The sequence below is a fragment of the Melanotaenia boesemani genome, chromosome 10 (genome assembly GCF_017639745.1).
Source record: "Melanotaenia boesemani isolate fMelBoe1 chromosome 10, fMelBoe1.pri, whole genome shotgun sequence".
NCBI lineage: Eukaryota > Metazoa > Chordata > Actinopteri > Atheriniformes > Melanotaeniidae > Melanotaenia > Melanotaenia boesemani.
Window position 1 is genome coordinate 29,757,759 of NC_055691.1, and position 25,578 is coordinate 29,783,336.

The window sequence follows — 25,578 nt, forward strand, 5'->3', positions numbered from 1 at the left end:
AAGCAGAACAAAGGCATAATCAAATCAATCCTCTCATAATTATTCTTTGAGAGGTAGAATTAATCACAAGAAGAAATAAAAACAATAATGGAAAATGAAATCGTCTGTCGTAAACAATTACTGCCCAAATTGAAATAAACTCAGTGAAGGGGAAAAAATCAAGTGTAAATCCAACTAATTAAAACAACATTCAATGTATATTGGTTATTTGGTTTAGACTGGCTTTCAGATATTATACTGTTGGACCGGCTTTGTTATTACAAGACAGAAATAGAGAGACAGAGAAACCAGAGAGGTAATGTGGTGTGGGGCGGTTGACTGTGGGGTCAAAGTATCAAGGTCCTCCTCTTATGAGAGCCATGATTCTCCCTCTTCCCTGCTCGCTGAGAGGAAGTGTAGCTCATTGATTAGCTATCAGATGATTCCGATAAGACCTGATCGATAGGACTTTGTATGAAAGCCAGGCAGGACCCGTCCTCTTTACTCAGGCAAACACCCATGAATCGGCCACTGCAGTGCAGACCAACGCAGACGTTCACTCGTTGCCTGCAGATTCTCCTTTGTGTCTTGTGTCCGCCCCTCTAATCGAAGGCTTCCTCCAATGCCCTGTGAGTTTTCCAGAGCTTATATGTTTGCTTAAATAGAGTTGTCAAGCTGTAGGGGTAGCTAAACATGATGAGGAAAATGGCCGACTTTAATGGGTAAATATGTTTGTCAATAAAATATCACAGGATTTAAAAAAAAAAAAAAAGGATTTGGTGGCAAGAAGGACAGGAAATGCAGGAGGCCTTAGTTTGAATTAGGATATGTTTATCCTCATTTTTATTCACCCAAATGATATGTGTCCAAACCCACTAAGCCATTGGGCCAGCCTGAAGATCAGTTAGTCAAACTGGTGAATTTCCATAAAACACTATTAAACAGCTGCAACAGTTTCTTGATACACAGTCACAAAGAGTTGCCATTATTCTTATGATTAAGTCATTTCCAGTAAAAGACTTCAGTGAAGTGGAGGAGAGGGTCGAAAAATGATAAAAGTAAAAGGTATGGAATAAAGTCATTTCAATGAATCAGGAAATCCTCTTAATAATCAAAGCAGTGCCACAGTCACATGAGTTCAGCAAGGCCGACTATCTGAGTAATTCTTAAATAAATAACCCACGGGGTCTAACCACAGTGGAAGGGTAACTGAACAGCTGACATGCTAAACACACTGGAAAATCCATCTGGTAAGCTGAGCCAGGCAGACACTTGGGAAGTGGGCAGTGTCATCTCTCACAGAGGCTCATGTCAAGGCTGATCAACCTGCTGACTTAACACACAAGGTGAAACTATGCTCTGTAACTGATTAACAAACAGACACATTCTCATATATGCAAGATTCTCTCACATATCCTGATTAGCCTGGAAACGGCCACAAATGAGCTTAAGTCTGATCAGCACCATGGATAGCGCCCAGGGGCAGCCTGTTAATAAAGTGAATGTTTTTAACATGGTCATATCAATTAAACTCAACACTGCAACATACTAATGTTTTGTTTTATTTTCTTTTATTTTTCTTCCTGAATCACTACAACAGTTTCTATTTAAACGTAGTTGGATGATTTGACAGTTCTTGTGTAAAATCCAGCTTAAAAAAGTTTCCAGGTCAAGACAGTTTAATATACTGGAGTTTTTTTTTTACTTGATTCCTCGCTGTGAACGCATCAGATGCTTGCTGGTTTGGTTTGAGCGTGCACGGATGTGTTTGTAGTGTATCTCTGCTTCATGTGTGTCCAGCACTGGGAGTGTGAAAGGACACTGATAAGACACCTGTAGTATGAGAATAGTACAGATTATAACAGGGCAGGACACCAGTATCAGTTTCAAGAGGGGTGTTTTCTGACTGAATATTGTGTGTGCTTTGTGAGTAAGTGAGTGTGTGTGTGAGATGTCCATACAGTAGAACAGACCAAGAAGAAGACACAGAAGGAAAAGGTTTTACTAGTTGTGGTGTAAATGAATATTGTGCATCTGTGCTTGTGTGTGCAGGAAGAAGAATAATGATGATTTTTCCTTTCTGACATTCCCAGCCAGCAAGTGATTTATGAGTGAGAGTGCTGCTCATCTGTGTGATCGGCCGATTGAACTGAGCTCTGCAGATAGGGCATAAATGCCCTTTGCCAACCAAACCAGACAGCAAAGCAGTGTGTTTTTGTGTTTTGTTTAGTTTCTCTAAAACCAAATGCTTTATCAAACATGCTGTGTAACGGAAGTTTTGTAGAACATTTAGTCCCATTTTGTCAGAAAGATTCTCTACACCAATATCTCCCCCTGATGGCCTGCCAATAAAAAGACTAAAATAATTTTACACAAAACTATGAAACACAGTTTTTATTGAATTTTCTCAGTCTTCTTCCTTTTATTTTTCTTACAGATATCATCACACTGGAACGCTGTTTCTTCAACAACCTACGGCACCCGGACTGCCATAAAGCACAATGTCTCAAAAGCGCCCCACCCTTCCAACAGCTTCAGGACAAACAATCCACAGGAAACCCAGACCCAGAGTTGAAGACTAACACAGATTTTAAAAGAAGAAAAATGAAAATCAGAGACTGGAATCACCCATTCGGGTTGTACGACGAGGGAAAAAACACATACATGAAAGATCCTGGACTCTGTAAATAACACTTGCCACAACCTCTATTAAAATCATCCCATAAATATCTCCAAATTGTAATTAAGTCTTACCAGAGTGCAGATTATTCAATATTTTAGTTTGAGTAAAAGAGCAAACAGAAAAATGATGATGTCCACACCCCTTTAGCACACCCTTAAAAATCAGGAGGTTGTAAATATTGTACAGATGACAAACAGGGACATGAATAAGAAATAAAATTATTGTAGAATAATGTACATAGCCATAAGAATCATACCTCTATATCCATGAATCACATGACCATTTCTTTTTTTTTTTTTGTTTGATTTTTTTCTTTTGTTATCTCAAAATGGTTTAGTACAATGATAATTAACCCTGCTCTATATTTCAATAGGAAAGTCTTCATGGAGCTAAACAATATCACTTTTACTGGAATCTGATGCATATGCTATAGTGTATGCTTACAAGTAATTCAGTATTGTCATTAAAACAGGTGTGTTTTTTTCTATTTTTGTAAGATTAGAAGTTAGAAAGGCTACAGAAAAAAAGAACAAATCTTCCTCCTTCCCCTATTTTCCACTGTAAACTACCACAGCAGAGCTGAACCCAACTAAAACTTTCTCTTATACAATAGATTGTAAATAAAACCCCCTCCTGTGCTGTATATGTAGTGTGTTTTAGTCCTGTAGTGATGTTAAATATCCAGATGGACTTCTGTGGCTTGGCAGCTTTTGTATAGTGCAGTCAGAATCTTTTATTCAGTTCATTCCAAAATCAACATCAGCTGCTTCCTCTTTGATTCCTGTTTGGCTTGCCCTCTCCCCCCCTTTCACCTCGTCTTCTGTCCATTAGAGGGCCTGTATCCCAACTGACCTCTCTGCAACCAGGCGCTCACTCAGCTCCCACAGGCTGGCAGCGCTGCTCTGATCCTGGGCCTGGATGGATGGCTGGCAGCGGAAGCAGTTGTTGAAGTACATGCCACCTAACCCCTCCAGCTCTGGAGCAACTGCACAGTACACTGTGGTGGCCGCACCTTGTTGCTGTGGACAGAGAAAGGCAAAGACAGACGTGATCAGTGGACAAACCTGAGACAACTAGATGGCATCATCCTGCAGGAGGAGACAAAATACGGAGAACTTATCTACTCACACAAAGACAATAGGATGTGTCCTGTCCAAAGAGGACAAATAGTGGACACTAACCACTTTGTCCTTTATGAGACACACATACAGACACAAACACAGAAAGAGAAGGCAGGACTGTCTGGACAGAGGAAGAAAAAGAAAAAAAAAAGACTCATGCACACTCTGTCTTGCCCCTCTCCCTGCAGGTCATATTACCATGGGAACAGCAAAACCCCTAACTGTACATATATTTATACACATATATTTATTTATTTATTTCTCTACGTGGCCAGTACAGGACCTCTGGTTCTATGGGATTGTGTGAATGCAACAGATGTAAAGACTCACTACGGACAGAGTGAGAACTAAAAACAAAACTACACCAGCTCCTGTCTGGATGGGAATCACCAGAGAAACACAGCTTTTATGTGTATTATAAAGTACAGGTTTTAATGGTTATGAATATGTATATTTTCACATATGTGTATGAGGGTCCAGCCAGGCATTCAAAGTTGAATTTAAGTGTGGGAAATGGTGCAAGTACAATTTTGTGTCTTAAACAGAAGTTAGTTGGTTTAAGAAAAACAGTATTTTCAAACACAATACACACACATCACAAGCATTTCCCTCCAGTTCTCTCTAAGTAATTGCTCTCTTAAGGTTGAATATGAAGATCATTAAGTCCCAACCCAGAAATGAACTCTGTTTCATGTCATCTCAAGCCGTGACACACTGGAAAAGTAAAACAGTATTTGGACACAACCTGCTAAGTTTTCTAATACACCCTGTCCTATCAGTCAGTAATTAGCAAGGATATTCTTGGAGGGAGATTTCTGTGACATTTGAAAATGAAAGTTGAAACAGCAGCAGAATAAACACGTCAGAGAGAATTACACACATAACCCAACTGCTCAAAGAGGGATCTTTCATGTTGCAGCTTCGGCTAAAAGCTGCTGTGACAGCTTCCCTGCAAATTCCAGGGCTGGAGACAACTTCTATACGGCCACATGAAATGACTTCCCTCTTTATCTCCCGATGAGAGTGATGAGAGTTTAGCACAGAGCACTGGCACGCACTGAGACAAGCCCATATGTGCTGTAGTCAAACATAGGCAAGACACACAAATATACACACATGCATAATGAAGGCACATTACATGCCAACAGTTTGAACAGCTTCCTAAAGCAGCTGTGAGGCCAACACACATGAAGTGAAAAGATCCATTGAGGTCCAAAGCGTTTATATTTTCACAAGCCAGTGCAGAAATATGCACAAAATGCATATTCAGTGTACAAAAAAAGAGAGAAAAACCCACACAAACAAAATTTCAAGAAATGTTTTTCTCAATACGCACAAACCCGTTCACACACAACCCCCTCTAAGCTGCAAGTAAAGGTCCACCAGGATAAACTCTGGTGCGTAACGCTGCAGCAGCAGATTGAGCGTGTTTGAAGTGCAATGTGATGAGAGAGCTGGTAAACAGCAGATGAAACAGCAGCATCTCTCTGTGTGCCTCTGTCTGTCTCACCTGCCAGTGAGGCGATAACTTCTTCCACATCATATGTCACCATATCAAAGACAGACAAATGCCAAGCAATGTTTATGAGTTGCAGGTTCACACGCACAGTTAAACTCATCTTCCTCACTTAGGGCATCTGATTTAGCTTGTCTGAAAGCGAAATGCCTTTTAAACTTCACTGAAGATTTCAGTGCTGGAGGCTCTGACTGGCTGACGCCCCTTAAAGTTGATCGACTTTCAGAGCAGTTTGTGTCCATATACCAAACACTGGTCCAAAAAAAATCTAAATCCAGATTCATGTGGTTGGATTTCCAGTTAAATCAGCAGTTGTTTCTTTTTGTGTTTCTTTCTTTCTGTTTTTTAAATTTTTATTTTATGTATCTATTTTTTAAGTCTATGTTTTGAAGAGTAAGTCCAGACTACATCTTGTCTAGTGGCCTCAGTGGTCCAGTTAGTGGCAGATGAAGTATTACATAGACTGTTAGTACTATCTTATTGGTGTTTAGCTCATCCCCCTCACCACTTGATCTTGTGACCTCTGTAAAAGATAAGGCTGATGAGATTAGGCATTAACATGCTCAGCCACCCACCACAGCCATTTATCATTGTGTGTGTGTTTGTAGATAGGAGGCAAGGCTTGTCCAGGGTAGTGGAACAGAGAACAAGAGGGGATAAGCGACAATCTCCTACACCTACAGCTGCAAACACATTCATACATGCATGTATGAAAATGAGCATGCGCCTGAATGCAAGCAAAAACACACAGAAATAAACTCTTGGGAAAATCTAAGTGAGAGGTAAAAGGTGGCTATTCCCTAATGTTTGTCAAACTGTAGAATAAGTCTGTAAATGTACTGTGTCAACAACCTGATGGATTTAGATGTTTGTCTTTCTATCTTCTGCAGCTTAATGTGAATCCCTACATTGTGAATAATGATTGTCAGAGAAACATCTGTAGTTTTTTGTGCTTTTCCAAACACGACTGTGGAATGAAGGACTAGAAAACAAAAAGTCATGACTGGAAAGATTTTTCTCTGATCAGCTAGCACGTTAAAAGAAACATGTTCCACCCCAAACATTTTATTCTGGGGAACCAAGTCATTCCTGTAAGAGAAAGGGACTCACCTTTAACATTCTAGCTGTAAAAAGCTAATGAATAAAATGAAGAGATAGTCTCAGCTGTGAATAAATATTTCTTTAAAAAGCTGTGAAAGGAGTTTATTGAAATCCTTTAAAGCAAATCATTCATCATTGATAAACAGAGTGAATAACCTGCAAGACTCCAGCGAATACTCAAGCCTTTTCATTGACATAAGACCTCATTTGGACATTACCTACAAGAAAACCAACTCTGTCACAACACTGGTTTAGAAAGAAGAAAAGATTAACAGAATAAGTGCAGCAAAATTATTCCAAACCTAAAATCATCTCTATGCTAAAATACAACAAAGTTCACAGCAATACGACAAACCAAATGAGTAGGGCAATACAAGTTGATATAGCAGATTCTTTTATTTGTTTTTGTGGGTAATAAAAACAAACAAATACAGAAGAGATGAACCTGTGAGTCAACAATGTAGTTGTGGAACTGCTCTAGGACCAGATCCAAGTCTTCCAATCTCTATTGTACCCGAGAACCTCACAGACTTGCAGTGGAAATGTTCTTGTGCAGTGTTGTGCAATAATGGGTTGTTGAGAACTCCTTTTTGAGCGTATTCATAAGCAACAAGGTATATGGGGGAGATGTTATGTTTTTGAATTAACAGTAATGTTACTTTTGCTGTGTTTTGTTCTGTGTTTTTATCATCCAAGTTGTATTCATGAGCTTTCTCTAACCCTATGCATGTGACCCTTCACCCGCCACATCTGTAGTTATGGCATCGACCTCTCCCTCTGACCTGGGTGTAAATAAGCCAGTACTGTAGAGCAGTCTGTTTTCGCCCTATCCTTGTACATACGACCCTGTAAATACTAACAGCTATGCATGCTGAAAACCTAGCAATTCTTTCAGGTACTTTTATAATCCCCAAATTCTCATATGGCATGTGCTGGGAAGAAAAAAAAAAAAAAAAAAAAAAAAGTAGAAAACAAGAAAAGATTGAAATAAAAAAAAGGTTCAAATAAATGAGTTGATAATATTGTCAGGCAATATCCTCTCTTGGACAGTGTGTGTAGAGTCTTCCTGTTTTCTTACTCCTGTGGGTGGTTCTCTTCCTTTGCCTGTCCTGTGTTTCTGCTCACCATCTGTGTCAGTTGTTGTCAGTTGGCATTTGTACAGCAGCGAGGGTTGAGGCAGAGAAGAGAAGAGAGGGGGAGCGTTCACCAGCTGACCTCTGTGATGGCACTCCAGTTCAGCCGCAGTACAAAAGCTGGCAAAGCTTTTCATGCCCGGACACAATTTTTGAAGTTGATTCCTGGCACGAAACGCAGATCATTACAGCGTGCATCCATGCTTGTCATGTGAAGGCCTAGATCTGCAGTAGGTCTACAGAACTTTTTCTTGGTCAGAAATGCAAGTTGGGATTTTTATCTTAGCCTACTTTGAGTTTGGTAAGCTGTCAGTAACAAAAGAGCAAATACTATTTTATTGCAAATACTATTGCAGCATTGCAAATACTATTTTATCCAGTTTCAGTCACATTTTAATAAAGCTGACATGTAAACTACATATATTTTGTTCTTATCCTACAGATAGTAAAATACCAGAATTCTAATGGCATTTGGTGAAAAAAATAATTTTTCTACCATTAGAAGTAAAATGGCTACAGTATGCATTTGGAAAAGTATTTCCAGGTTTGTAGCCTCAGTAAAGGGATCAGGAGGAGTGCAGTTTTTGCCTCAGCCCTCTGCCCAGCCTTGTGGAGTAGCTATCCTCTGAGTGGGACTCCAAACTGATTGTGATTCTGTTTAAGGAATGTTTTTTTTTTTCAACCTGTGATGTTTAAAATAGATGGAGGTGTCTGATTTTTAATCTGTGCTAAAGATATTTTACATTTAATAAATAACCATTGAAATCAACAGTTTCCATATGTGTGCAGTTTATGTGTGAATAAATGTGTGTATGTGCGGACCTTCAGCTATGGTAACCTCTGTGAGCTGACAGCTCAGCTGAGCGTGCCTAGCCCAGCTGGAAAGAGAATCCTGGGTAATGCGGTCCCTTCAGATAAACAAGCTGTGCCTCTATTCAGCTTGACCACTCAACCAAGAGGAGAACAGATTAGTATTGCAAACACCTCAGCACACACTCCAGAAAGCACCCTAACACTCGCCCCCATGAATCTGTGGTGGCCTCCGTCACCCTGGGTGAGGGAAGCCGAAGATCCCATTTGATGACTGGTTTAAACATGATTTTAAAAACGGGAGGTAAATAGTCTTACAAATAAAATAAATTATTCAGCTGCACTTATCTTTAGAGGGCTTGACCACATCTTACGCTTGCTGGTGCATTCAGATATAGGAACTTTTTCGTTTTAAGCGCCCTCATACACCAAACAGACACAAAGAATCGGCGCCAACAGGAGGCCTCCTGTTGGGTCTCCTCATACTGGTAATGACTGAACAAACAAAAAAATAGCACTTGAACGTACCACAAAGTTGCACAGAATGAATAATCTGTGCCTGCAAATGAGGCATAATTTGCCAGTACAGAAGGTACATTATACAGGAAGCCAAAGAAGAAGGCCACGTTGTTTCTCAATGGTTTTTGTTTTTTGTTTTTTTGGGTTTTTTTTTTAACCTTTAACCAGGAAAGTCCCATTGAGATTAAAAATCTCTTTTCCAAGGGAGTCCTGGCCAAGAAGCAGTAAAAATTCAACACACAGTTACAACATTAAAACAAACAATATTAATATAAAACTGGTAATGAAAAACATTTGCACGTTTTTGAGGCAGTCTCTGATGCTTTTAGCTTGGTTTTGAAGGCATTTAAGGGTCAATTTCTAGCCTTTCTGCAACACGTTCCAAGCAACAGGAGCTACGTGAACAAAGGCTTTCTCCCCGAGCTCTGTGCGGGCAAAAGTAACAGAAAACAACAACTGATCATTTGATCATGAGTGTGAATCAACACTGTTCTGTGTGATTCAAGCACAGATGTAGGGAGGCAGTAGTCCAAGTATAGCCTAGTAAATGAATGTGTACCAATGACCCTGCCGCCTAGTGGCCAGAGAGGGCCATCCCACCCATGAGTACAAGTCACAGTAATGCATCATAGCGCTACAGTTAGTAATAAACCACAGAGAAGCATGATAAACCGTGTCCACCATTTGAAGACAAGAAGACGAAGCTTTCATATAAAAGAGGTCACCATAATCTAGCACAGATAAAAAAGTTGCAGTGACAAGATGCTTTTTTACTTCAAACGAAAAACACAACTTATTACGGAAGAAAAAACCCAGTTTCAGTTTTAGTTTCTTCAAACGTTTTTCTGTGTGTGGGTTAAAAGCAAACGAGTCATCAATCAAGACTCCAAGGTACTTGTATTCATGAACCATTTATATGACATTCCTTCCAAGAGTCGACTCTACTGGAATAGTTTCAGACAACTTCTTACTAGAAAACAACATCAGCTTAGTCTTGTCAGCACTGAGGACCAATTTTAACTGAAGAAGTGAATACTGTACAGCAACAAACGCTTTCTGCAGGGTTTCAATGGCCTGAGTGGGAGATGCTTCATAACAACAAATAACTGTATCATCAGCATAAAAATGCATATTAGCATCAGAGATATTTTGACCCAAGTCATTTATGTACAAAATAAATATGAGGGGCCCCAAAACTGAGCCCTGCAGCACCCCCTTTTTGACAACATCAAATTCAGAGCAAAGACCTTCATATCATATTCAGTAATGTCATCCAGTGCTGGTCTCTCAGGTCAAGTTTTAGGGAAATTAAAATGGTAACTATAAAGGAATTGCGTGTGACACAAGTTATCTTTTGTTACTGTGACCTCCCTTCTCTTTCATTCATTCACAGCAGTAGACATCCAATAAGAGTAAGTCCGTTCAAAGACTGGATGCCTATTATATTTAAAAAAAAAAGGAAATAAAAGAAAGACACCAATGGAGTCTAATAATGGTGATGAAGACGAAAAGATGACAGAAAAAGATGCTGGCAGGTGTTTATCAATACTCCAGACATGGTGGATGGCTGATTGTCCACTTAGTGTATAAAGCCCTGAATAACTGGTAGAGAAAGTTTTTTCTGTTGTTCCTTTATGAATCCACCACAGGAACATCACATGATTGTAATGCAGAGAACTCTGGTTTAAATTTCTTTCTTTCTAAACTCTAAACAGATGGTAGGTTATTTTCAAGCAAGAGTGAAACCATTTGTGACATTACTCCATGGCGATTGATTCAAGTCAAAACAAATATATGATTGAAAGCAAAACAAAGCAAAAAATATAAAAGGCAAACCTTTCAACATTATAAGCAATCCTTCATGTTACCCCTAATAAATAGAAATAACGAAAAAAATATAAAGAACAGAGGACAGTAAATATGTATGACAATGTCTGACTAGTCTACCAACCTCTGACTGGCTTGCTTGGCTACTCTGGCATTTCTATCAGTGGTGCAAATGCTACAAAGAAAAAGCCTATGCAGGTATGAAGTCCTTCAGGGAGCTTTCAGTCCCTGTTTACCATAGCATGGCCCAAAAACTGTTTGGTCCAAAAGCACCTATAGACTCTTCATCATAGGTCTCCCCAGTGATTAGCCTACTCTTGGTCATCTGTATGTACTATATTTTGTACCGTCCATTAGCCCAAAGGCTGATGGCTAATACTCACCTACAGGCAGCATACTCCCCTGAGGGGCATTAAGGGCAGGATGGAAGGACCAGCCTCCTCCCTCCCTGCTTCTTAGTCCCTTCCTTCATCATGCCTGCTCAGTCTCTCTGTCTGTCTGCTTTGCCCCCTTGCTTTCTAGCTCAGCCCCTTCTTTTCCATCAACCATCAAATCCTTATTCGCCTGCAGCCCCGTCCCCCTCCGGCCCCATAACTTACAGGCCCGGGCATACAATATTTCTGTAACTGAGGTCTCACGGGTAAACGGTTATAGTATGACATCTTGGAGGTAAATGGATCACTTTCCCCAGAGTCCTAGATCACAGATGAGCCCTGTTGTCAGTCTATCTTTCTAAGTAAAGTGATGTAGAGGAGGATTAGAAAGCAGAGAAAGAGAGGAGCAGAAGGGTAAAGAATGCAGAAGTGACAAGAACAGAAAACAAAGCACAGCAGAACCACCCCCTCATGGCCCTGCACTATTTCACTCCCTTTCTCTCTGCGGCCCTGTCTTTACCTCGTTTGGGCCAGATAAGATCAACACAGTGTCAGTCATCAACAGCCTTCTGTCACACTGTGACTGTTCATCTATTATATGCTTGTGTGCGTACCTGCATTTGTGTATATGTGCAGTGCAACACAGCTGCATACATTTACTGTCCCCACGTTCAAGGGAACAATAGTAGAGGAAGTGAGGAGCGAAGTGGTGGGAATGCAAAGGACAAGAGGAGGAGGGAAAGCATTAAGAAGAGAGGAGAGACAAAGGAGAGGAGTAGGAAACAAAGCAGAGGAGGAGGCGAAGGAGAGAGGATACAGGGCATCCAAGGGGAAAACGACAAGGAGTCAGAAGGACTTGCGCAATGACTGTGAAACTATCTCATTTTTATCTTGTGAGAGGACTTCCGAAGTGATCCGCACAACCTAATTATTTTGCCCTAATAAAAGCAACATATGCTAAGACAATAAAAGGCCTTATTGGACACCTATTCATTAAAAAGGAACAGTAAAAAGTGTAGGACTCTGGCACGGGGATTAGCTTTTAAAAGGGCTTTTCTCCAGCTGCAAATGGCCTTACTCTTCCTTTAGGATGTCCATATGGGTGCACAGCCCACCATAAAAGATCTGAATTATACATGAAGAGGCCTGGCTGCTTTATTGGCTGTGATCTTCCTTTTCACTCTCACCTAATTGCATCAGTGCACGCCTGTGTATGAATGCTACAAGACATGCAGTTTAAGGTGAGGAAATGTTCAGTTGTAAAGTACATATAGTTAATGACAACCATTCAGCAGCAGCAAGATAACCTATAAATCATAAAAGTTTGTTAAGTTAGAAACATGTAGCTGAAATAAGGCATTCTGGCTGACAGTTTGACACGGTGAAGTCATTATTCCATATGGTCAACGTACTGTGTCAGTATATTTCTATTATGAGCACAGCATTGCTGTCTGTGTGTCGGTATGCGAGTGTGTGATGAGCTGGTGTAATAGGGCCACACACAGGTGTGTGTATGCTCACCTCCTCACTGATGCACCAGCTAATTGGTCTCCTGCGGGTATCTGACATATTCACACTCTCAAAATCTCTCGCACACACAGAGCAAGGCATTTGCACTTACCAACAAATTATACACACACATAGAATACAGCATGCAATAGTTTTATCTACGTGTAAACAGACTGTAAATATGCACAGACATCCAAAAATAAGCATGTATGCACAGGCAGCCTGCAGACTGCATCTCCAAATCAACTCACTATCAGAATCCTGACTCTGAATGATGAATGACACCTCAATAAAAGGCTTCCACTGAACACACACCTGTTTTAAAGTGCTGCAAAGGAGGATAAAAATCAACTGACTGTAAAATGTTGCATCGCTGTCACACACAAACTATGAAAGCAAATGCCTCCAAAATTCTACAGCACAGAAAAAGCTTCAGCCTCAAAACACATGCAAGAAAAAGCAAAAGTTACTTGTTATAAAGATGAGACCGTTGTCACTTTAATATGTGCTAAGCAGTGACAATTACTGAAAATAGAACATGGTGTTGAAATTAAACATTGTCACTGTTCAACAGCATGGGGCTTCTTTTTAAAATGCAAAGCAGCTGTGGGAGTGTATTTTAGTTATTTTATCTGAAACAAGGGAGGAAAAACAGTGAACAACTTCTATTTCTATAAAATGCACAAAAATGGGATTTAGCCAAAAATTAAAGTATTGTTATTTCCTGTTACAAGCTCACTGCAACCCAAAATGAACTTTTTCTTCCTAATTTCATCCATCTTCCTCTAGCTGGGAGAAAACAGTCCTTTGCCTAACCTGTTCAGTTTGTCATTGCCTCTTATAGTACCTCATTTTCCTGCCATCCTCTTACCTCGTGGTGGAGGTCGAGAGAGAGGGATGTTCTGTTTTAAATAAGAAGGCAGAACTGGCCCATTAAACTCTGATAGTAATGATATTAATTTGGCAGGAACGTGTCATTTTCACAGAAGAGCAACTAGCTGAACTGTCATTACGCACACACACGTACACACACGCAGGAAAGAAATTCTGTTTCATTCACAGTCTCCACACACACATTCACATTAATTCAACCTTTCTCTCACTCTTAGAAACACATACACACACACACACAACAGAAGCATGTCACAGGAGAGCAGCTAGAGGTAACATTATGAGAGTCAAAGAGATCTGGTAATGGGAAAGATTAACGTGCCCTTGGTCACAGCGGCTGTAGCAGTGTGACTTATGTCCATCTCCCACATCCACAACCTTCTCCTCAACACCTTTTACTCTCCTCTAATGCATTTTCTCTTGTTCCTCTTCCACCGACCCCTTGCTCCTCTTCTTTTTTCTGAATCCGGCTTCACATTTTACTCAGCTTCTTCCTTTATTTTTAACCATGCAGATACCTCATCAGGTTCTTGGCTGGGTAGTGGAAACTTATGGCAGAAACTGTGCAGCAGCTGGGCTAAAACACGCAAAATCATCAAAATAGCTGTTCTCGCAAATAGATATTGTTAATGGGGCTTAATGAGCACAGAGCAGCTTACTAATCAATACATGAATGAAGTGATGGCTATCTCACAGTGTTAACAGTGTGATGAATGGACCAGTCAACAATCATTCAACAAATCTTCTCATAAAATATAACTTTATTGTTTCTCCTTTAACTACTGCTTGACTTTGTTTGCACAGATGGTTTTTCAATTAAAAAAATGTTGCTGTATATGCATGCAAAGGTTTGGATAGAGGTTAATACTTTTGTTCTCATCATAATGTCTAAATTGGAAAGGATGCATCAGGGATTTGTGTGTTTTCATGAAATGTGGAAAGTAATGAAAAGAGAGAAACTTGCAGATTGAGTTTAAATCATTCAACAGATGACCAAGATATTTGCTTTTCAGGATTCTGACTTCAGTTGCTCTTTTTAAAGGGTTAAAAATACAATTTGAAGCCACCTGTAGTTAAATTGAGTATTTCTCATTTATTATACTTTCTGTCTACTACAGGGAAATACTGTAGTTGTTCTCCAACTTATTTAAAAACTTTAGTTAATGTTTTCCTTTTAACATATACACATAGTCTTACAGACAGCATGTTTTTGAGTTGTTCAAAGAATTAAAAAAATAAAAAATCTTCTCAAGATCAATATCCACCAAAAATTATAAATTTTAGAAAAAGTCTAAAAATGTTAGATATATTTATGCATCAGAACTTTTTTCTTTGCCATAAATAATTTTACAGCATCATATTAATAAAATCTTGAGGTAAAGTATATAAAATAAAGTGGAACTTCACATTAAGTCCACCAGCAACAGTTACAATAGAAAAACAATGTAGTAGTGATAATTTCATATCAGATCAATCGACTTCTTTCTTGTTGACTTACTCTAATAATCTAATCATTTTGGATGCTTAATACAAGACTTCTGCTTAAACTGGAGTATTTCTACAGTGTTCTATTGAAACTTTTACCAAAAAATAGATAAAAGTTCTGCCACCACCACCTTAAGGACAAAAATGACCCTAAGGGACCTTCAGGTGAGGCTCAAGTTGATCCTCAGTTAATATAATTTGTGTTGACAGGAATCTCATTGCCTTTAAATTCCTTACCACTGTTACTATCCTGCCTATAAAACTCATTCTGTAATGGCTTGTAAGGGTTGTTTTTTGGGGGGATAAAAAGTGGGGCTTTGGACTACCACAGTGAAAATGCATGAAACTGTGTATTATCACTTGATTGCACTCACCAGCATATAACTCTAAGAAGAGCTGCACATTTGTTTCTGTAATACCGTTAAATATATTCAAGCACACTTACACACTGATCACAAAAAAAGAGTAAACACACTTCATAAGTTTATAAGTGCACTGTTCAGTTTAATGAAAAAAACAAAAACACACTTACCTATTTTATTGGTATGATGATGTTATCTGTGTGTGTGCGTGTGATGGCAAGGCAGTGTGTGCATCCTAATATGTTCCTATGAGAATGTGTGAGCGTGTTTCTCTGTGTGTCCATGCTGACCCCATCTCGGCACTCCTGACCGGTTGAATGCAGGCTGCATAAATTAGTGCTGATGCACTGCGATGTAATTATGCTGCTGTCAGGATGGCCCCTCTACTCAAATTCATTTTAATAAAGTTGGTCTCCAAGGTTACTGACCAGGGGTCACCTTCGATGTCAGTCCCTATGGATCACACCCACAAAACGCTGTGAAAGTCTGTAGTCCAAGTACAGTAGCACCTTAACACAACAAGCCAGGGCATCACAACACAAACACACTAACCACTGATTTATTAAGGATGGAAAAAAGACAGGTAGCAGAAAAAAAAGAAGGCTATAACAACAAAGAAGGATCAAAGTGTTGAAAGATTGGACATGAATACAGAGAAAAGAGAAGTGGTGCAGGGGGAGTACATGGGAGCATGAAGAAAGGGACAAAATTTAAACAAAAAGTTGACCAGGAGACAAGGGTAGAGGGACAAGGAGAGGGCGAGGGAGTGTCTCTCTTGGGCAGATGGCCGCGTGTATTCTCATTTGTCCTGTTACAGGATGTGTGTGCCAACACTAACCTCCAGGGCAGAGCTGCTGCACAGAACACGCTCTCAATTAGCCAATAACACAGAGAGGGAGAGCCACTGCTTTGTCCACACAACAAACAGTTAAACACAGACACAGTGGACAATACTGTAACACCAGCTGCTGAAAACTTGTAAGAATTAACTACGTTTCCAATTATTTTTTAATAACTTTTCATAATTTACATCAGTTGTTAAGAACTGAATGTTTTATTGCTAATGGCAAGATATACTGGACTCTACAGGCCACAAAAATCTAAACAAACCAACCACTGGAATTTAACAGAAGACGACATGTTTCCAAATTACATGAGAAATCTTTACTTCTTATTGAAACATTAGCAGGAACATTCAATTTGCTGACAGGTAAGTGAGTAAAACTGCTCATCTTATCACAAACTTGCAGCATTCTGCTTTGAAATATTGCATCCTGGTATTCAAGTGGCAGTCACTTTGACACATATAGCACCACCCACCTAAACATTGTTGCCGATTAAGCACAAACCCACATGGCAACTATTTTTCCCTGACAGTTACAGACTTCTTTAGCAGGGGGAAAAAAAACTCACAGGGAGGCCACAAGAACTGTTCAGGAATAGCTAAAGGAAAATAACAAGCAATCTTAAATGTTGATTGAATTTTCATCTTCTTCACATCCTAATGAAAATGGGGCAGATCCACAAAGGTTTCACTTTTGCAACCAACCATCCCCAGCCAAAGTCCCAATCCTGGACACCACAAAGCACAACAAGACTCTCTGGCGTCCACCTGGTGTTTACCCGGCATCCACCCGGCGTCCACGTCTTTCTTTCTGCCAGACAAGTGAGGTTGTTGGTTGTAACTTGTGGCTGATTAGTGTATTTACCTATAATTTTCTCAGCGTTAATTTCTGTTTATTTAAATATTAATTATATTTTAAAAGCAGTGTTAAAGTATAGCATGTTAAATAAAAACTAATAAATTGAAGTAATGTTGATTTGTACTACAGTTTTAAAAAAGATTGCATGTGAATACACAACATTCCTAGTTAAGAAGTAAATCATAAGCTATTAATTCATAGTACTGAGCATGTAGAAGCTCTGAAATAGAAAAATGCATATTTTAGTGCCTCACAATGGAAAAGTTTTCCCAACCTAAGGCAGTATGGTCGATTCATTAGGAACTGATGCATGGTCACATGGTAGGACGCAGCTGTGTATCAGTGTCCTATGCATAAAAAAAACAGTATGATGAGAACAAGGCAAGAGGTCCTGGCCAAGCATCAGTATGGGAAGCAGGGAAATAAGAATATTGTGTCATCATCTGCCTCTGATTTAAACATATTTTTTTCCATTGCCACCTGTATGTGATGTTGCATTGTATGCTATTAATATTTCCACTCCAGGGTGCAAAAAGAAACATTTCACTTAAACACTCTCTGCATTTTCTTTGGTCTGCAGTCATAGAGTGTGTGAGGTGCTGTAGCTGAGCAGTGTGGGCCGGGGTGACTTTGACTGCCTGTGTAATAGTTACAGCAACACGCTTTGTTAGCTGCAGGTAATTTATGGTTGAACTGGCCTGATAGTCTGATACGATCGACTGCCCCAACTGTCTTTACCAGCCAGCCCAAAGACACAGAAAAAGGCTCTATCTCAGGAAGGAAGAAAGAGACTCTGAGGGAAAGAGATTAAGACAACAGACTGTAGGATAACTTAAACTATTTCTAGAGGAAGCAGGATGTAACCTGCAGAGAAATAATAATAATAAAAAAAAATAATTAAAAAACGAGGGTGACAAATGCATACGAGGCAATGAGTAATGCAGGTAAAAGGCATCAACAGGGTGAGAGAAATTAAAGAGTTGCAGAGCAGTTAAGTTCCCAGCGTCTCTCGAGGTGTGCTGAGAATTGAATTGCATTAAAAACTGACAGTCTATTCATCTGAACCATATCAAGAAAGAACATTTAGTTAATTGAATGATTAATAAATTCAGCTCAGTCACACTATTTCACTCTGGTGCCGGCTTTGAAAAAAATGGCTGCCAAATGAAAGACATCATATATCACTAGTTTGAAACCTGTGGCTGAAACTCAAACTGAGCATCAATATAACTTGAATCAGTCCAGCTGTGTATACAGAATAGCTGAAAAAGAGCAGCAGGAAAGCAAGTATGGTGGCACTCCAATGTTCTCTGTTTCATCAGGATATGTAAAGTTTTCTGTGGCTGGCTCATCCATACACTGAGACACATGTTAATAAAAACACCTACTTCTCTACACCTTCCTCCTCAAATAAAGATAAACAAAGACCCTAGCTCTACGCACACGTTTGCTTTACCCCCCTCCTCTAATCCGGTCAGGCAGGAACATCCTTGCCATTCTCTCCCTGCTCTCATACCTCTATCTCCAGGATCGGGTACTCTAATCTGGTCTGTCAGGCTAACCAGATCCCTGACTGCTGTTGTCCTTTCATCTCCCATCTTCAAACAGAATGAGGATGCTTTCATAACACCGGGTGAGTGACAGGTAGAGGAGTCAGATGGAGACAGGCCTGTGATGCGGACAGACATTTTGTCCTGTTTAAATACACTAATGGAGGATAAGAAGCCTGTCACAGGGACAGGTGGAGATGGGATGAGTCAGAAGACACAGACACTCTTTACTTATGGACAATTTGTAAATTTAAATAAGGGGATGAGCTGTATGTTACATCAGATCGCAGAGGATCAGGTAGAGCACCTCCAGTGTCAGCTCAACACTTTAAAGTTGCTTCAGAGACAATTTTTCTTCAAATATTACCTTCAAAGAACAAAAAAAAAGCTTACTGGCTGGCCATAGAACAACTGACTTATGTTAGCAAACAGTACAGTCCAAGAACACTGATTCTCTTATTCCCGTACGGCACACTCCAATTTCAGAGTTGCATTACCACACAAATCACTGGTGAACACTTACAAACACACACTCTCATCTGAGTCACAGCTTACACACCCAGTAGGCAGTCTTTTGGATGGATGGCACCTGCATACAGGAGGAGGGGGCACACAAATAGGATTCGTGAGTGGAAGGGGGGCTGTGCGGTGGTGGTGATGTGGGATTGAGTCCATAAATAGGATTGTGTAGGAAGCAGGGCACACTAAATAGGATTGTAATGTACAGGAAAGGATATATAAATAGGTTTGGAGAGTCAGAGTTGTGTTCTCACGAGTTTTGCGTCCCTGTGGTATAAGAGTTCTGTAGGACTGGTTTGCACCGCATATGTGTGTGTGTGTGTGTGTGTGTACACGCAAGTAAAGGCTATTAATGTGGAGGCTAATCTTGAGGCACCTGTCTCCTCAGGCTGAGCATGACCTCCACAAGCCAGGTTCACCCTGTTTGTCCTCCTTGCCTCCTCCCCCTCCTTCTTCTCCTCCATCTTCACATCCACTTCTTCATTAACTTCTGTCACTTTGCTTTTCATATTTAACAGAGGTAACAGTGTTTGTATTTCTCTCTGTCTTTTCCTGACCTCCTTAAACAGGTAAACTGTTCATCTCTTGCTGGGTGAATGCTGTTTCCCCTCTAAGAGAGGTTGATGGTCAGATCTCTGACTCCCTCTCACTGTGGCTTCCAATCTCTCTGCTTTTGGGGTCAGTGGGCGTTGGGAGCTGTCAGCTCAGTGCTGGTGTCTGCTGGCTGACAGACTAAAGTCAAAGGTGAGGGGTCAGGAGTTAGAGGGCAGGACGTGACCCTGAAGACAAACAGCATGGGGAGCGGGTCATCCCCTCCAAAGAGCTTGTCATTCTCCACACAGGGGGTGATGTAGTGTGAGAGTACATATAGTGTGTGCATGACAGTGTGTGGAGCTCATATTTACATGATGATCCCCGGCTCTCTTTTGTATACACACACCCACACACACACACACACACACCTGGCCCATCATGAATGTGGCATGGCACAAGCTGTGACACAACGTGTGAGATGTGTCATGCTTGCATGGCATGCATGTTTAAGGGCCGTTGTCACTGCAGCTCCTCTGCTCCACTTATAGTTACTTTACAGACCTGTTTACACAGCCAAGGTCACAATGGACTGCTACGAAAACATCATCCTCTATATAAGCCAAGGCAACAATGCATACACAGCTGACAAAGACACAGGCAGTGTTCTCATGCAGCCATATCATCATATTCAAAGCTCCAAGGTAACTGTGTACGTTGTGTGTGAGGCACATGAGAGCATGCTGCCTCCTCCAGACAGGTAATGGATGGTCGGGCTGAAAGAGACGGGGGGGAATTAAGATAAACATACTCTGATAAAACTAACCTGCCTGCCGCAGTGCTGTCTGTTTACTACGAATTAAAACATATCGCATGTGCTGCACATCCAAGCAAAAGCGCTTGCACACATAAACAGTGATACCTGCATACATGCATGCACACACACAAAGCTTACTCTAAGGACTTTGATGATGGATTTATATACAAAGGCATACTTAAATATTGGAATAAATGTTTGGACAGTGGTGGCTCTTTGAGTAATTGACCTATGAATCACACACAAGAGATCTTGTAAATTATGAAGATAAATAAACTCTCCATTTATCAGACTCCTATTATAAAATCTTAAGCTGATTTAAACAGGAACGTGTATGGTCAGACAGGGGGTTTTATTTGTTGCTCCGAAGTGTCCCGCATACAGATGATGTTGACTAACCTGGTGACAATCATATTCTGGATCCATAGCAAAGCTTAGAATAGTGGAAGTATGACATTTACCCCAAAAAGACCTTCACTGAAAGTAAATTATGTAAAGTTACTGTCCACTGGAAGTTATAAGAGCATATGTTAGTGCAGCCTCTTAACATAGTAATGCATAATGTTAATTTAGCTGACAAATCTAAGTTTTGTGATGCATAAAATACAAAAAAGGCAAATGTCCTCAAAGAAGGTGGTCTTACTCACTGGCTTCTCTTGCAAAAGGAGTTGAGGCCAAAAGTTGGTATAGCCTCACACTCTCCTGTGCAAACATGCTTCATACGTGCACGCACACTTTCCAAGTTTATGCACCGATGATCTAAGTACATAATGAAGTGTGACATATCAAGCAAAGGCGCTAATGGGGTGTAAAGTCATTAGTGAACTCTCTGTCTCTCTCACATACATACGCACAACCTTGTATGTGTATAAAAACAGGCTAATTCTCTCAGTTTGTACTTGTGAGGTGTGAGCATGATAAGTAAGTTATGCAAACCTGGCTCAAGGATGATATTGGTGAACTATGTGCCTCTTTAAAATGTGTTTCCACATGTATCACACATGGGTTCTATTAATGCAATCAATCGTGTGCATAAATTAATCAGGTGAGAGAAATGAGACTCGGCTGCAGTGTTAGCCCCTTTGCTGGCACTCGTGCACCTGACACTTGCAGACTTCTGATAAATACATTTTTGTGTTAACCTGCTATAACTGACAAAATGTTGTCGTATGCATTTACAACTGAAATGGCAATGAGAGAGGAAAAAATGAAAGAAGAAAGAGAAACTGGAAGAGAAAGAGACTAAAAGCTTGTCAGTCCCTCTTAATTATTCTAATTGCTGAGCTCAATGCCAAGGCTTATGTATTCCCCTGGCACAACAACACAAACCCACCCAACACATACACACAATTTCAGCCACTGAAATGCCTTGAAATCTTTCCTCATTTCTCATTTTGTCCTCTTTCCTCATCTCCATACAGAACTCACCCATCTCTCTTTTTCCTCAGCTCCCTCTATCAGCATGCCTCCACCCTCAGAGCGCCCTCTTATTCCTCCACTCCTCCTCCTCTCCTCCCATCACAACAGACCCTTCTGCTTCCTCTCCCCAGCCACTCCTCTCCTCCACCCCTCCATTCCTCCGAACTGGATTAAAAGTACTTTTCATTACCCGTGCGGGAGATATGGCACTTAAAAATCACCCCATTATCATTTTTCACCCAGCAAACAGCACACACTCTCACAGAGACATAATTACCACACCCTGTCATACTAGGGAGATGGAGGCTGCTGATTTCCAGCCAGGCCGTATGTGTCACTCTATGTGTGTGTGTGTGTGTGTGTGTGTGTGTGTGTGTGTGTGTGTATAAGAAACTGCTGCCTGTCCGCCTGCCTGCCTGCTTCTCTTATTGATATTAAAAGCGCTGCATAAACGAGTGTTTAAAATGGCTGTCAGAGGGGGAGAGAGAGAGGATCCACTCCAATCACAAACTGCAGCACACATCACTGGATCTCTTTCCCAGCTTGGCACATGGTAATGGCCTGGAATAACAGAATACTGCCGGATGATTCCCATTCCCACTTTCCAAGTTGTGTGAGGCAGTAGAGGAGGCAGTTGAAGTGGGAGGGAATGAGTGATAGAGCTGGCTTTAACCAGTCAACACTTAACACATAATGAATTGGAAGTCATACGATGAATTGGATTTATGGCGAAGCTTGTTATTAATGGCTGAAGTGCTTTAAATAGTTAAGTTGGTAAGGGAAAGGAGACCGGCACTCTAATATTCATTTAGGAAGCTGGTCTACTTCACAGTTGCACCAGTTCTGCAGGGTCCATGCCTTCATTCAAAGCATTCACAAGGGGGTGTTAAGTATATACATGCTTAAAACACTCCCTGCACCCCTAAAACATTCATCACTGTGACAACGCCTCATGGCGGCCCCCCAATATCACTCTGCAGGGGCCTGCTGTTGGCCTGTCAGAGGAAAGGGTGTCTATAATTATGCCTGTAGATAAAGCAGGGATAAACATGGGTCCTGCATGATTAACTGGGTTGCTGTTTGATCACATTTGACTAATTTGTGGCATAAATCTTCAGGCTGGCGCCCCTGCTAGAGACCATTAGCCCTGACACTGATACCCCTGAAACACTCACACACACACACAAAACTCATACCTTTTAGAGGAACAGCAAAAAGGAGGGGGCTGCTGTTGGTCACACAGTGATGCTGCGTCTTGCTCATAGTTCAACTCCAAACTCTATCTGCATGAAGTCAGGAGAGGGGACTAGGGGCTGCTTGTGTGGCTGGAGGTACAGAAATGCAGGTGTACTGGATTATAATATTAAGCAAACATGAGCTCTGAGGTCTAATTATGACACAAGGGAGGTTAGAAAACGAGAGAGGGAGATTCAGTACTGTGTGGTGAAGTGGATGCTGAAGCCAGCAGAACCAGCCTGGTCATTTGTAAACAGGTAACGATGCAGGCCAGGTGTATGAGCATATGTACCAATGAGCAGGGGAGGAGATGGGGGAGAGAGAAAGTCTGAGAAAAGAGGGAAGATAGGGAAATGGGGTGGGAGGAGTAGGGGGAGGATCTAATTAGGGTGAATTTACAGTGCCCTGTGCCAAACAGCTAAAATGGCCAACTGGGCACAGAGATTTATTACTGGGTTAAATTAGGTTGTCTGGTGAGGGTTGGTAAGACCACCTGCAGCTGTCAATTGTCACACTGATTATTATAACAATTATAAAACAACTGTGGTGCAACCCAAGCTACACACACAAGTCAAACAGTGCACTTTTACAAATGCAGGCTCAAAAGAAACCAATATTCTTTAGTGTTTAGGACAATATCAATTGAGTGAAGTGAGTGATTAATAATGATGCTTGAACCCATTTAGCATGAATCAATGAACCTCTGGACAGAAGGTTTCCAGAGCAAGGAGCCTTTGCCTCCATTTGCATCAGTATCCTTGATCAAATCTGCAAGGTAAACAGGTTTAAACCTGATGGGGGATATTAAACTTGCAGATTGAGCCTGACTTCTCTCTCCAGGCCTGTCTGGAGCTCAGGGCTGGGGTTTGGGCATCAGAATTTCACTCTGGCTGCTGAGAGCAAGGACATGGCACAGTGAACCAGCCCTGAGCGACCATACTTTCATGGTCGGTTTCCATTTAAATATCTGACTGACAGGGAACATGGCGCCATTAAAACGTCCCGCGGGCCCAGCACGAAAGGAGGAAATGGGCAGATAAAACCCCCCAGAGGAGAAGAGGGGGTGAGAGAAGGGCCATGCTACAAAACCTTTAACAGTAGGATCTGCTCTTAAAACTGTTCTCCCTCTATTCAGTCTTCTCTCCATCCACACTCAAAACAACCTTGTCTCTCTGGAACAAAAGCAGGGTTAATCTAGCATGACTTACAGCCTCAACCTTACTTTCTTCCTTCGGTTGGCACTGAGGTCATATAGCATGTGTGAATGCTCACGAGTGTTCCCATAAAACAGTATGAGATGCTTCCAAGACCCTACACTAACTGTCAAACGTTTAATATACACAACAATATACCTGTATCACTGCAGACCTTCACCAATCACAAGAAACACAAATGACTGCTTTCAGTGACTTCCAAACATGTTTGTCCATCTTTTATGCATCACTGAGGACACACAGAACTTCAAAGGTATAGTCAGTCCTTAACCTTGTAGCCTTGCACATCTGTAGAGGAGGGGGTCTGAGGTAGGGAAAGTTTAAAGTTATCCACATGGCATAGAGCCACGCAACATATTAAAATGAGAAGTTTTCTGGTCAATGGCAGATTATGTTTAGGTAGTATAAAAAAGTGAGAATTCAGTGGGATTTCAGCATTTATTTAAAGGGGATTTTTCCCTCTTCATGACCACGTAAAGTGCTGTTATAACATTATTGTGTAAGAAAACTCAGATTTAGTCATTTGGATAATTTATTCAGCTCTTGATTGAACAGTTTAATGAGTAAAGACCTCTTTAATGTTGCAGTGATACCTGGAATGAAGTCCACACAAAAATGTAGTTTCATCACATTTTATCTCTTATGCACACAAAATTCCAGGACACCATTGATGGTGGTTGTTAAACAGATTATTAAAAAAAAAACTCTTTATACTGTAATGCTTACTTCCTCCAGTGTGGAGATCCCACTATCCTTCACCTACAACATAACTCCAGGAGTTTAGAAACTGTGAGTCCCAAGGACTGATTCTCACTTTAGTCTTAATTCTTCTATAGAAAACATCTTCCACATGTTGCACCAAGAACTTAAATAAAATGAAAATATCTAAGTAAATAAATTTTTTTTGTGTGTGTAAATATGGACAAAAATATGGACCTGTGTAAGTTTTATGCTGCCAACAGTAAGATTCCAGGCAAGTAGCCTAATGCAGACACATCATACAGCTGTTAAATACTAAGATAAGTTGCAGCTTAGCAGGCCCCATATTTGATTCTCAGTTTAACCATTTTCTCCTCTGGTAGGCATGCATTTCTGTACAGTGCTAACTATAAAGCCCTGTTTCCACCAACAGACCGGGTTCAGTACAGGACAGGTCGATAGCCTTTGTGTGTGTGTGTGTGTGTGTGTGTGTGTGTGTGTGTGTGTGTGTGTGTGTGTGTGTGTGTGTGTGTGTGTGTGTGTGTGTGTGTGTGTGTGTGTGTGTGTTTCCACAAGCAAA

General features: G+C 40.7%; 2 protein-coding genes across 2 annotated transcripts in view; one reads left to right on the forward strand and one right to left on the reverse strand.

Moving 5' to 3' along the window:
* LOC121647744 (transcription factor Maf-like) overlaps window positions 1-2,497 on the forward strand; it is a 43,216-nt gene extending 40,719 nt beyond the window's left edge. Inside the window, exon 3 of the mRNA XM_041997414.1 lies at window positions 2,417-2,497. The gene's annotated coding sequence lies outside the window, so the exon portion shown is untranslated. The remainder of the gene's footprint in view (window positions 1-2,416) is intronic.
* The window catches only part of wwox (WW domain containing oxidoreductase), a 150,191-nt gene continuing 126,971 nt past the window's right edge, over window positions 2,359-25,578 (reverse strand). The window contains exon 9 of the mRNA XM_041997411.1: window positions 2,359-3,681. Within this exon, the coding sequence (XP_041853345.1) occupies window positions 3,490-3,681 (192 nt within the window). The 3' untranslated portion in view covers window positions 2,359-3,489. The remainder of the gene's footprint in view (window positions 3,682-25,578) is intronic.